The 12832-nt window shown below is 38.8% G+C and overlaps 1 protein-coding gene across 2 annotated transcripts in view; it reads left to right on the forward strand.

The window, feature by feature from the left end:
• The first annotated feature begins 2287 nt into the window (after positions 1–2287).
• ZNF475 (zinc finger protein 475) overlaps positions 2288–12832 on the forward strand; it is a 29199-nt gene continuing 18654 nt past the window's right edge. For both annotated transcript variants that reach the window (XM_059836451.1, XM_059836450.1), the window contains exons 1-2: positions 2288–2405; positions 11518–12422. In XM_059836451.1, the coding sequence (XP_059692434.1) occupies positions 11961–12422 (462 nt within the window). In that variant the 5' untranslated portion in view covers positions 2288–2405; positions 11518–11960. The remainder of the gene's footprint in view (positions 2406–11517; positions 12423–12832) is intronic.

Genomic DNA, 12832 nt, shown 5'->3' on the forward strand with positions numbered 1-12832 from the left:
TGAAGAAGACACACAGTGGAAAGCAATTCATTTCTGCTGTTCTTCTTTCTCTGGTAAAAGTAATTCCTGTGGTTTTTGTTTGCATTCTATCTAGTCAGGAAGAATTCATAATGGAGTATGGAAAAGATAAAAACCAGAAGAGATTAAATGCAATTTTGTACCGTTTAAGTTAAAATAACACAGAGATCTGTACCAGTCAGGTGCAGCAAACCACATGTATGGCATATATAACATAGCAAATACTTTTCAGGGTTGTCCATTTTTGCTTTTTCAAATATCTAAACATCTTCACACATACAAGCATACATACATACATACATACAGACATACATAATACACCATTCAGGAATTCAGCTGGAAATTTCTCACCTATTTTTAATACATTGTTGGTACAAATTTATACAAAAAATTGCCAAGTTTTATATACATAGTAACTTATTAAAAATTCATCTATTTTATTTATGGTACTTGTAACAGAAAATGTATTCCATCACCTTGATGTGAACTTTGTTAAGGATTTGGGATGGGCTTTTAAACTGGAAGAGTAATATTGTTAAGTTAGTTCCTCATATCTAATGATCTGAAAACACTTTCATTATTTTAAACAGAAAATAACAAGATGTTAGGGTCTTTTTCCTAAATCTTGTACTGCAATTACTTCTCTTGCTATTTTCTGACCTATCAGTTGACATCTGAGACAGCTCATGTGGAAACAACAGTCCTACCTATCACCTAAAATCATACAATGGAGAAAAATATTTTTTTTATTTTCTGAAGACACATAGGTCAGTGTAGGTGTTTAAAACATGGAAAGATACTTTTATTATCTATTTATAAACTTTCTGTTAGATCGGTGAGTCAAAGGGTAACTCCAATCTTAGCACTTCCTAAATTTTGACTTTGTAACTGAACTATTATTCTTTAGTACTTGTTTATCTGTCACATACAATAATCACAGTTTTGTAACCTCAAATAACTTGAAACTAACAATCTCGGGGGATAGAATCAGTGATGAAGGTGACACAATTTTTTCTTGTATTTTTTATGGCATCAAAGCACTCTGCAAATACCGGTGAAAAGAGGTTCTGCATTTTAATTCTGTCAAAAGGTGGGAGTTCTGTGTCATGCTGACAATAAATTTGGTGCCATACAAATTGTGTTTAACCCCTAAGGCAAAGTGCAGGTTAATTGTAATTTGCTTTTAATCCACGGGCTACTTTTTGATGAACACCCTTTGTCATACACAGCATAAAGCTGAATTAACTGTTGGGCTTCCTGGCGCTGCAGTGTCAAAAGGCCTCACGTGCTGTCACTTTCCTTCTCTGCCTACAGTCATTTCGCAATGCAACATGTTCTAATCAGACAACATGATTTTACCTCTCTGAAAGCTTTTTGTAAATATAACTTCGAGTTTTAGGCCTGTGAATTCTCACCTGTTTGAAGGATTTGATGTTGTAAAAGCCTGTTTGACAGGTTTGCTTCACTTCTGCCTTACTAGCACACCGAGCACACCAAAAGTTTCAAACAGGTACTACAATTTGTTTGCAGTAGATCTCTGTTGCTTAGCAGAACACTTGTTCTTGGCATGACCCTACACAAATGATGCCCGTTGGGCATTTTAAGTTTTCACTAAGTAACAACTGAAGTTTGTTATGCAGAAAGGAGCAGCATGAAAGCGGCCCTGCCGGCTTGCTCTTGGCACTGCCACCAGAGAACACTTGCCATGGGAATGTTTGAACCAGTGGTGTTTTCTTGTAGCAATTATTTATCATTGTTTCTGGAAGAATTAACTTCCAAGGAAAATATGAAGCTTGCAAAAGTCAAATTTAGAAAAGTGTTGAAAACCGTCTGGCTGAAAAGTGTGAATTTTTGAATGAGAGGAGTGCCTACGTGGGCGATGGATTTAGGACTCCTCATGCTCATGCTTTTCTGCTGCTTGGAGTTCGCAATGCTGCCATTTGTCACCAAAAGGGAAAAGAAAGGGATTGAGAGAGAGGTCCCTGTGCAAGGATGCAGAGCCTGAGCGGGGTCACTCCCCACAGAACACTGACGATGCCCAGCTGCTCAAGCGCTCCCCTCAGCCCCGCTGCCCGCCATAAAGAGAAAGCCCTCAACAGAACCCCCAGGGCCTCCCCGCGCCCCCGTCAGCGCCCAGGCCGGGGCTGCCCGTGCGGTGACTGACAGCCGCGCTCGCCAATCGGCGGCCGCGCCGGCGGCAGGGATTTGCATGCGGTGCGGCGTTGCCGCGGTAACGGCGGCGCGCGGGGTGCGGCCTGGCCGTGGGCATGTGAGCGCCTTCCCGCTTGCGCCGCTTCCCTCCCTGCGCCGAGGGCACGCCGGGTCGCGGGGCCGCAGCACAGAGACCCAGCCTTAGGGGACATGAGGGGATTTCGATCCAAGCGGAGGTAATAGGTGTTTAGGAGGACATGGAAAATTAGGTGCCGTCCACGGTCTCGGAAGCCTTCGATCTGAATAAGCCTGTGAACTCTTTTTTTTTCGGGCAGGGCTGTGGAGGATTGGTTGGGTGAGGAGGAACCATGCTTTTCCTTCTCTCCCGAAGTCCAGGCCACTCTTCTGCCTGGCCAACAGGCACTGGGTCCTCTGAGCTTACAACCCAGTTTTGCTGGCTTTCACCTGATTTCCCTGTGAAGATGGTACTGAGAGCACGGCTGAGCCTCAGTCAACCAGGGTTTAAATAATGCAGTCCTGTCTCCTGTCCTCATCCAACTAAAACAGTGCTTTCCCTGAGTACCAGATGGTCAGATTCCTGCAGAGGTCAGGGGCCCAGTTATAAATAAGCAGGAAGGTCGATCAACAAAGCTTTGTGTGACTTTGTACCCTTAGACCAGCTAGCTGGTAATACACTCACATGTATTGGTGCTTACGGTGAGGATAATGCATTTGTTCTCTGGAATTTATTTCTACAGAGGTTTGCCTGGCCTGGAAAAATGGTGCATGAACATTTACCAGGTCAGATGTTCTGACTTTTTGATTCCCCACTCTTCATTTATGTGTGTATTTTAAGGAGCAGGCAGGACAATACAATTACGGTACTCAGGGCCAACAATGTGGACGTGTAAAGGCAGAAATGTTACTCTCTGTAAAAGGCAGCTCTACCTGGCACATAATTGTTGATTGCCCTATATAACAAATTATCTCAGTTCTGTTCCTGGAAAATATGTGGTACATAACAATAATGAAAAGGTTTAGTAAAAAGTCATTTTGTTTTGCTTTGTTTTGTTTTTTTTGGAAAGCACTACAGAAACAGAAAACTTTGCTCTCCAAGTGGTTTATCTTAAAGCTTACTGCAAAATTTATTCCTAAGGTACTATAACTGAACTGATTGCTCAAGTTACAAACTAATACCATTTCCTTCATTACAAATTCATATATTCTACTAAAATTTACTTTTCTATGTACTTAACTCTGTAGGACATTGATGTATAATAGAATGCACTGGCTTATAAACAGGTGAAATTATGGCTACACAGTAGGGAACTCAGGCATATCTCTTTTTAAGCCACATCATCTGTGGATATTTCAGGCTTGTATTCCATATGTATTTTTGTTGGCACATGGAATTTAATCCTGTTCGCTAAAGAAGTATAAGACAGAAAACAGCCCAATATGGACCAATGCTTCAAATACAAAGTGAGAAAAAGATGCTTGTTAAACATGACAAGTTACATAATCATCATGACCCAGCGGTACCAGGTAAAACTTGATGACCTTTATCCATCATGTCCTCTCACACCCGTTGTAAATCACTGCTGATTTTTTACAAGCAAGAGCCTTCAGAATGAGTGCTATAGTGTTGTCAAGGCTCTTGATGGACATGATGAATGTTTTGACAGCCCTTCTAGTACTTTGTTTTCCATAACAGATTTGGTAGGCAGCCCTTTCTTTTTTGTGTCACTTCATCATGAGTGTTCTGCAAAGAATTAGGATGTCCTGCATTATTCATGCGACAATGAGTATTTAATAATGTCTTGTTAGATTTTCCAGCATTTCACAAAATAATTGGAATGTCCAGAGTTTTGCTTTTCTAGACATTTCCACTTAAGATAATTTCATCTGCTGCTCTAGATTCCCTCAGCTTCTCTTCTGCTATTGTGGCTCTCTGCTCATTTAGTTTTCATATTTTAGTAGCTGGCCTGTTTTACTGAGTTCAGTAATTTCCATGATAATCGGATTGTCTGTCTGAGCATCCTATTCATATCAAAAATACCAAAAACCTTAGTGATGGAATCATTTATCAGCAGAAACACTTTTTTTTCCTATTCAGAAAAAACAGTCTATTAAGATTGATTTACACTGTAAAAGAAAAGAACATTTACCACTTTAGATTACTTTATCCTGTATAATGTAACTGTATTACTGCAGATTACTGGGAAGTGTGTCTTTCCATCACTGAATCACTTTACACTTCCAGGGAGAGGCTCTCAGCACATGTACAGTGTCATCCTTCTTTTGATTTCCACTGCCTTGTGTCAGTTTGTACAAGCTGACATTCTTGGCTTCTATTCTTTTTGTTTCAGACTCATAACTGAATATGCATTTATCTATCCACCATTTTTTTCTCCCTAAGGATGACCCTACTGTATTGAAATAATTGCATAGTCGTCATCCAGATCCCTGGGGGAAAAAACCCTGATCCTGTACAAGTGAGTTCCAGAAATGGAAATGCCAAACAAAGATAATTGAGCTAGAAAGCAGAGGTAGCTCACCTTGAGCTGTGTGAGCATACTTCAGCGTCCACTTTCTCTTGTACTTCTGTGCTGTGGGCAGGGTTAACATACCACACCTATCCATTATTTGATGCATATCACTTATCTAGGATTTGCAGGGCAAATATCACAGATATGAGTTAGTAACTGAAGATGGTCCAGAATGTGATGTGTAAGTATCCTTGTTGTCACCCACATTGGGAATATATCTGCTGATTTTTGCACAAGAATAACTGTGGAGGCAGTAGTATTATTCCTTTACAATATGAGATAAGTGTATTAAATAATTGTGAGTAAAACAAAGGAAATCTTTACCCTTGTGAGTTGCAATGCATCACTGAGTAAAATACAAAACCTAAGAACACTGTAGAGCCTAAAGGATATCTGAGACATGAGAGAATAGTGTTACTGAGTCACAAATTTTAAAAGTTTTTGAATGTTAAAAGTCTCAAAAGTTACTTTTTTTCACTAAAAATATTTCAATTTTTGCCATGTATTTTAACTAGTAGCAGTCATAATTTCTTCTCATAATGTTAGGATCTCATTCAAATCAAAGGAATTATTTCTTACATCTGGCAGAGGACATAATAACATGAAAGAACTGGGTCTCTAGAAGCAGTCTCCAGCTTTCTCTGGTAACACAGTCAAACTTTCATAGAACTGATTAAGTAAGGTAGAACTAATTACTGCATAATTGTATATAGGATCTTCTTAAATGCCAGGTATACACTGGCTACTGTTGATACCAGGGACTTTTTGATTGACCCATAAAGTTTTAGGTTGAAAGATAATCAGATCCAAAGAAGGACCTGGTCATTTCATTATTCAGAGGAAAATTGTGAAAAGCATTGACTAGGTTGACTCATTACAAAGAACACCTTAAATACTTCTGTGTAAGAGCTGTATAGAAACCTCTGGGATATGTATTTTCCTTATCTTATATTGTAATGGACCTTTGCACAGACATGCAGACACAGGCTCAGAGACACCCATGATTTCTCTCTTGTGTAAATCATACAGGATACATCTTTGAGGAAACTTCCAGTTTTTTCTAACCAAGGCTTTAAACAGTGGGGAAAATGTTCACTAGAAGATTCCCAGACAGTTCTAACCTGTTTGCAAATATCAGAACACAATGGCTTTTTAACTCGGCCTGTTTGCTTCTGAGTATTCTTGTCCTGTCCTCCTGTCTGGCTGCATCCAGACTTTAAAGATGGCATAACAAAGGCATAACCACCACTGTCTGGGCTGCAGATTGCATGGGAGAAAAGGTGTATGTGCACCTGATCCTCTGCTAGAACAAGCTGCACACTTGGATGTTTCTGAGTGTGCACTGCTCCTGAGACATTTAAGCCAGGCTGCTCTGATATTAGGTGTTACAAAGTCTTGAAGCTGACAGAAGTGAGGTATATGCTAATATTTGTATGTTTGGAGCTTGCAGGTGGTTTCTTGAGAGAGGAGGATGCATAAAGGCATGGATCATGCTCAGCTGTGAAAAGATGAAGCATGTCGACATAGTAAACTTTGGTATTTATTTCTATAAAATAATAGATTATTCTTTTCACATGACTGAAGGAAATTATTAGTCTCTAGGACAAAGCAAAGGAGATTCCTTCAGCCAGAAACTGTGGAGAGAATGTAGTGCTGAACTGGAAAAATGTGAGGTTTTTAATATGTGGTTAATTTACTAAAAATATTGTTTGAAACATAAAAATGTTTTTTCCTTTTATCTTGCAGTGAAAAACAGATCCAACGGTAAGATATTACAAATTGTCCAATATTTTTGCTCAGCTTATGTTTTGAGTACTTTGTCTTAACGGATTTCTAAAATGATTTATAATTGAGCAATATAAAACAGTAACACAAGAAAAAATAAAGCTCAAGATGCTGGTTTAATTTCATTTGCTTTCACTTAAAGAATAATGGGAAGCCTCATAGAAAACATTTTATTTGGAAAGAGCCTGAAGCAGTGCTTTCTGGCACTCAACAGGGGTTGTCAGTTTGGTCCTTTCTGACACCTCTTTTATATGTAAATATAAAGAGAATTCATGAAAGGAGAGAGAAAAGACTTACTTTTATCTTTACTGTAAAGCTAGGGATCAGCCTTAGAAGAGCATGTGACTGGACTGATTTAGTATTGGGGTGCTAGAAAATCTAATTTAATTTTCTTATTTTTTAGACTTGCTTGGCCGATCACTTATTTTATCTCTCTTTATCTTATATCCTCTTATACTGAGTTTTCTCCTTTGTCTGTTTACAGAGTCCAGCCCAAACTGAAAAACAAGGATCTCTGGGTGCCCTTGTACAAGAAGCTTTTGCTTGTTGCTTCTCACTTAAAGCTATTTGAGACATTTCCAATTTATATAACAGTAAAGTTAGGTATTACAAGTAAAATCTTTTCTTTTAGGATACTTGTGACTTTAATCCAATGTACATAAATCACCCTTATTAAATGACCCACATAACAACGTGGTGTCACAAACAGAGAGCTTTTGGTTCCAAGCACTGCATGGTGGACAGGCAGAGTAAGGACACAACGTTGAGTGTAGCATTGAACAAAGGGAAAACAAAGGGAAAACTCAGAGTGAAGTGGGCTTTTACATAAATGGCGGTACACACAACCAAGAGTTCTTGAATCCAAGATAATGGATGAACCAGTTCCATTCTGCAAGCTAAAATTAGTCTATTCTTTTTTTGGCACTGACAGTCTATCTGTAGCTGAGCTTTTGTGTTTGCCACCGTTTTGGACCCGTATGTTTTCCTCTTCTTTTATGTGTCTGTGTAACCTTTCATCCTCTCCCTCAAGCAGATCAACCTATGCAGACATTCTTATAACTCTGTTATGGGAGTCCTGAATTTTGTTAGCATTCTACAATTTTAGAAGACCTCTCCAAGGAATCTCTTGTTTTTAAGCCACTGTCACCTGAAACAAGTACTCCATATAAATCCTTCTCAGCTTTATCAAGCACTTTAAAAAAAATAGCAAAGTATTTGGTTCCCACTGCTTACTTTGCTTGTTTATGGTCTTCCTGGAAGTTGTCTCTGCTTTTAGATGAAGCCAAGCATGTCCAAGGGGATCTTTTTTTTTTACTTGTCTCTGCTTTTAGATAGAGTCAAACATGTGTAAAAGGTTCTTGGGGCATTTTTGACATGTAAGCTTGAAAGCTCTGTGTTTATTTAGTGCAAGGATTTCTCTTTCTGTGCTAGCAGACTAGAACAGTGACACTAAACCAGCCATATAGATTAAATAGAGTTTACAGTCTGATACAGTTACATGTGGAAAGGCTGTGATACCAGTCAGCATCCATAAATTGTACAAAAACAGATTCCCCAAATTCTCACAGCTGTTCCTGTATATTGTCCTTTGAATAAGTGTGGTTATGTCCTGGTAGTAGGAAGCTTCATGCAATGTGTTCTTCCATAAGGTAAACTCTGTTTTTGTTATAGCTGGGAGGTCTCCTTGTGGAATTCTAGCTAAGTCAAAAGCAGTAGTGTTGTGGATTCATTGGAAACAGCCAGTTTAATCCCCCAGCTAACACAAGTGTGTTTTTTTCAATTCAGTCAAGGAATCCAGGCTTATAAAATGACTTTATAATGGTTTTTGAGGAATTGTTTACATGAGAGAATCAAGAGAGATGAAAAACAGAGAGGGTCGCTCTTCAGAAATGGGCTGCATACAGGAAATAGGAAACGTATGTGTCAACTTTGCTTCCAAGTTCCAGCACTGACATGAAACAAGACCTAACGAAGGCTGTTTCAGGGAAAAAGTTTCCACTTCTATAGGATGAATCACACAGGGCGACTAAGAGAAGGCAGCATGAGTGAAGCATTGTTAGTAATGCTGTTTTTGCAATTTCTGGCGTGGTTAATAATGCTATGGTTGCTGTTGCAGTAATGTTATTGTTGCAATTGATTAGGTGAAGTTTAAAAACTGTGTGCAAGAGTTTTCTTGTCCCTCGTTCCCACTTCAGGACAAGAAAATGATATTGAGCTGATGTGCTCTCATCATTCTGTTCTGTTTTGGTTAGACTGAAGCTCTTATCCTGATTCTAAGCTAGCCATAGTATTTAATTTTCTTTTAATTATGTTGAATTTCTCCACTAGTTGTGACCTGTCACTGCAGTTCATGAAATTGTTTTTAAGTGTTGTCCTCATTGGAATTGCAGAGGAGAGAAATGTTTTCCCATAGGTATATGCAATGATCAACTGTACGTTCCTGCTTTATTAAAACATATTGCAACGTTTTAAAAAGAAAAACATAAGAAAGTTTTATGTTTTGAATTGTTAAATCCCAGTCCTGATTTACTTCCACATCTTTACCACTGAGCTTGAGAGAAGATTTGAACTGCTCATATGCCTTTTCATTTCACACTGAATTTATAGGAAGTTTCCAAATAATAACAGTGAACTTGGCAGGAATAAATGTAGACCAAATGGTGTAATCCCCACAAGGAAGCATAATTTTCTTATGAAGTATTTACAATAGCAAACTTGGAAATCCAACAATAGGTTATATTGTTAATAGATTGTTTATTGCATCTTTTATTGACTGATTCATTCCTAATGGCAACAGATTTAGTCACCGAACATTCTTCATATGGCAGGCAGTTTAGTGTTCGCTGTTGCTTTAAGAATTCTCTCAGGTATGAGAAAGTTTCTTTTTGACATAAATCAATAAATAGGACATAAATAGGACCTTGCAAAGTTCAGAAGTTCCCTGAAATGTTACTGAACTTTCTGATTCTCCCTTCCTGTGACCTGCCAATAACCCTTATCTCCCCTGCCTTCATGACCCTTTAATGTTTCCCTGGCTCTCCATTCCCTTCATCCTCCTAAAGAGCTTGGCTATTTCCCAACTTGGATTCCTCCAACAGGCCACCCTCCTTGGAAACTCTCCCAGTCTTTCAAACAGCCTTGGAGTACAGTAGCCTAAATACTAGTTTGCACATTTAAATTTCACATACTGCTAAACCTGTTATTTTGATATTTGAACTAAAAATTCCGGTGCTATAGTTCTGTGTAACCGTCAGTGTAAATTATGTGCACCTGATACACCTGATAGCTTCAGACATGAGAGGATACTACAGACACACACTTTACCCTGTTTTTCAGCTGACTGCAGTTATCTAATAGTTTTGGATGAGGTGTTAACTTTGAATGTGCCAAGTATAATGGTCCTCAAAAATTTTATTTTTCACAGCTAGCTACAACATACTTGCTCACAGATTTGTTCCAGCACAAATCACAGACTGGGTCTGATGGTCTTCACATTTTCCAGTTTGCCTACAAATAAATACCAACTTCACAGGAATTTTCTGTAAAAGAAAGTATCCCAAGTGTCCCAGAAATATGCAGTTTTGTGAGTATTTAAGCAAGCAGTGTCAGTGCAGCAATCGAAACATCTTTGTGTGATTGGCAAAAGGATGAACCTGGTGACAACTTGGTTTTTCACTGTTTCCCCTATACTTATGATACCCCCTAGAATATTTGTAAGAGACTAGAATGAGCTCAGTTGCTTCTCAGTGATACAGACAAAGTTTAAGTTTGTCATCTCAAAATTAATGACAAAACTGTGTCATTGCAGTTGGTACAGTAAAAGTCAGCCTGTGGGTTTAGAGGTGGGACAGATGAGAGTGAAAAGGCTGTTGAGTGGGAACAGAGTCAAATGGTGACGTGGCAAAAAAGCAGTAAAAACATCCAGGTTGGATGGTTGCAGCAGAGGAAGTGAATGAAGACACCAAGACAGCCAGTGTGGATATATTTGTGTGTTACGAATCCCCCACAAGTTTGGAAGGATTGAGATAAAGTTGGGAATATTCAGTGAGGACAAGATGACTTTAGCCAGATATTTCTTCTGTTACAGATAAAGTAGACTGTCCTTGGCGGTTACCTATCTATGTGATGTGCTAATTTGGTTTTTATTTTTCCATGCAATTAAAACAGTAGCCTCTGCTGTACATGTTATGGTCTGAATTATATTTTCTCATCTTTGGAGGACCAGTCCAAAATACTGGACCAGTCCAAAATACTGTAAGAAATGAACATTTAAGGGATAAAGCACAAATTTATCTGTTTACAGGAGTAGACTGGACATTGAAAAACTGAAACGTATCTAGTAATATCTGGAGACTAAACAAATGCAGTGCCCTTTCTCTCTCATCCAGCACATACTTCAGCCCCCAAAGCATCTCAGTAAGCCTTATTAAGAAACCTGCTCCATTTCATTAATAACACTCTTGTACTAGGAGAATCAAGACTGTTCAGAGAGTTTGAGACACCACAAGTGCTGAATTAAGGGGGCAAATAATCTCCTTCAAGCAATAGATTGACTGGGAACAATTTCCTTTCTTACTGTCCCTTTGTAGATTGGACATTGACATTTCTCTACGGAGAGACTTTTTCTTATGTCTCTGGATACAGGGAAATGATGTTTAAGTATCAGCTTTGAAGACTTACAAATTGAAGACTGCCAGAAATACCAGTTCTGTCAGTAACTGAAAATAAAGGATATTGGTTATACACCAAACCACTTGCATGTCATCAGTTTCAGTTTGTGCAAACCCATCTTATTTCATGTCCTTCATGATTTTACAATCCTCTGGGACCAGGATTTCAGATTTACATTGTTCAGCTGATCACTATGGATAAGAATATATTTGATGTTATTTATCTGCTATTTAAAAATATAACATATTAGTAAGGTTAATTGTGCCTTGTGATAAACCAGTGGTTGGTAACCTTAACTAAAGAGAACATATTTATTAATTTATACTAATTTAATTTGTTTCAGGATTCTGTAAGAACAAAAGACAAAAGGATAACACAAAGAAACCCCCTTCTCTATTGAAGCAGCCATAAGGTTCAGTGTTCCAGCTTTGAAGTCCCTAATATATTTTGGCTCATGAAAATGGATTAAGAAGATGTAGAATCACTCTGAATACCAGACTTTCCCAAGTTCTTTATGTGTAGGAGAGAGAGAAGTTTCCTGAAATGTGATACTCTTCATGGAAACAAATGTCAAGAAAAACAATGTGAACAAAACTTGCAGTAGTCTGTCAAGTGCTGAAGAAGCCTCTGTTATTATCTGTAACACCTTGTCTTTAGAGCAAGTTTCACGATCTTATGTGCCAGATCTTCCCAGAATTTTTCCCAGAGTAGTACATCTAGGAAGCTGAATCCCAGAAAAGGTGACCAGGCACTGCAATAATATCACAACAGTCAAATTCTTCAGACATGTCTCAAATACCCGTCCCAGGAAGACCTCCCTTCAAGATATGCTATATCTGTGGCAGAGAATTTGGGTCACAATCTATTGCCATACATGAACCTCAGTGCCTAGAGAAGTGGCGTATTGAGAACAATCAGCTACCAAAGCACCTTAGAAGGCCAGAGCCCAGGAAACCTGAGGTCCTTACTGGTTCTGGTTCCTATACACTTACAGATGAAAATGAAGCAGCTTATTATAGTGCTCAAGCCCAGCTGGTGCCCTGTAGAAAGTGTGGCCGAACCTTTTTTCCTGACCGTCTCCCCGTGCACGAAAGGTGTTGCAAAGGAGGTGGCAGCAGTGCGAGGCCACCAGGCACTACCACTAGTAAATCTGGTAATGCACCGAGATCTGGACCTGGCTCATCAAGTAGTGATCCATTTGAGGCCCATCAAGGAACAAGCAGGGCTGCACCAGCTGTATCAGACCAGGTAAATTGCTAAGCATGTGCTGTATGAAAGGGTGTGCATGCATCTTGATGCTTGGCACTCCAGGGGAGATTGACTTGCCATCAAATTTAAAAATCACTTTTCTTCAGGAGGATTTTTTAGCTCCATGTAAATTTTTCTCTGCTAAATAAAGGATAAAGAAAAGGGAAATACTGGGAAGAGAATAAGGGAAACTACTTATTCCTATTTATTTTGATTTTCCTTTTGAATGGGAGTAGTTGGGTTCTCTATTGAGAGTTTAAGAGTTATATCTCCAAGAGGGACCATTGCTTGATTTAGTTCCCTAGGAGATTCTATTGAGCAGATCAGGCAAGGTTTGGATGTCATATGTTTTAGGAGATGTTAGATATTTTTCTTTAGTTAACATGAAAAGCAGTGTTTCATTGTCCTGC

This window comes from Haemorhous mexicanus, chromosome Z (genome assembly GCF_027477595.1).
Source record: "Haemorhous mexicanus isolate bHaeMex1 chromosome Z, bHaeMex1.pri, whole genome shotgun sequence".
Classification (NCBI taxonomy): domain Eukaryota; kingdom Metazoa; phylum Chordata; class Aves; order Passeriformes; family Fringillidae; genus Haemorhous; species Haemorhous mexicanus.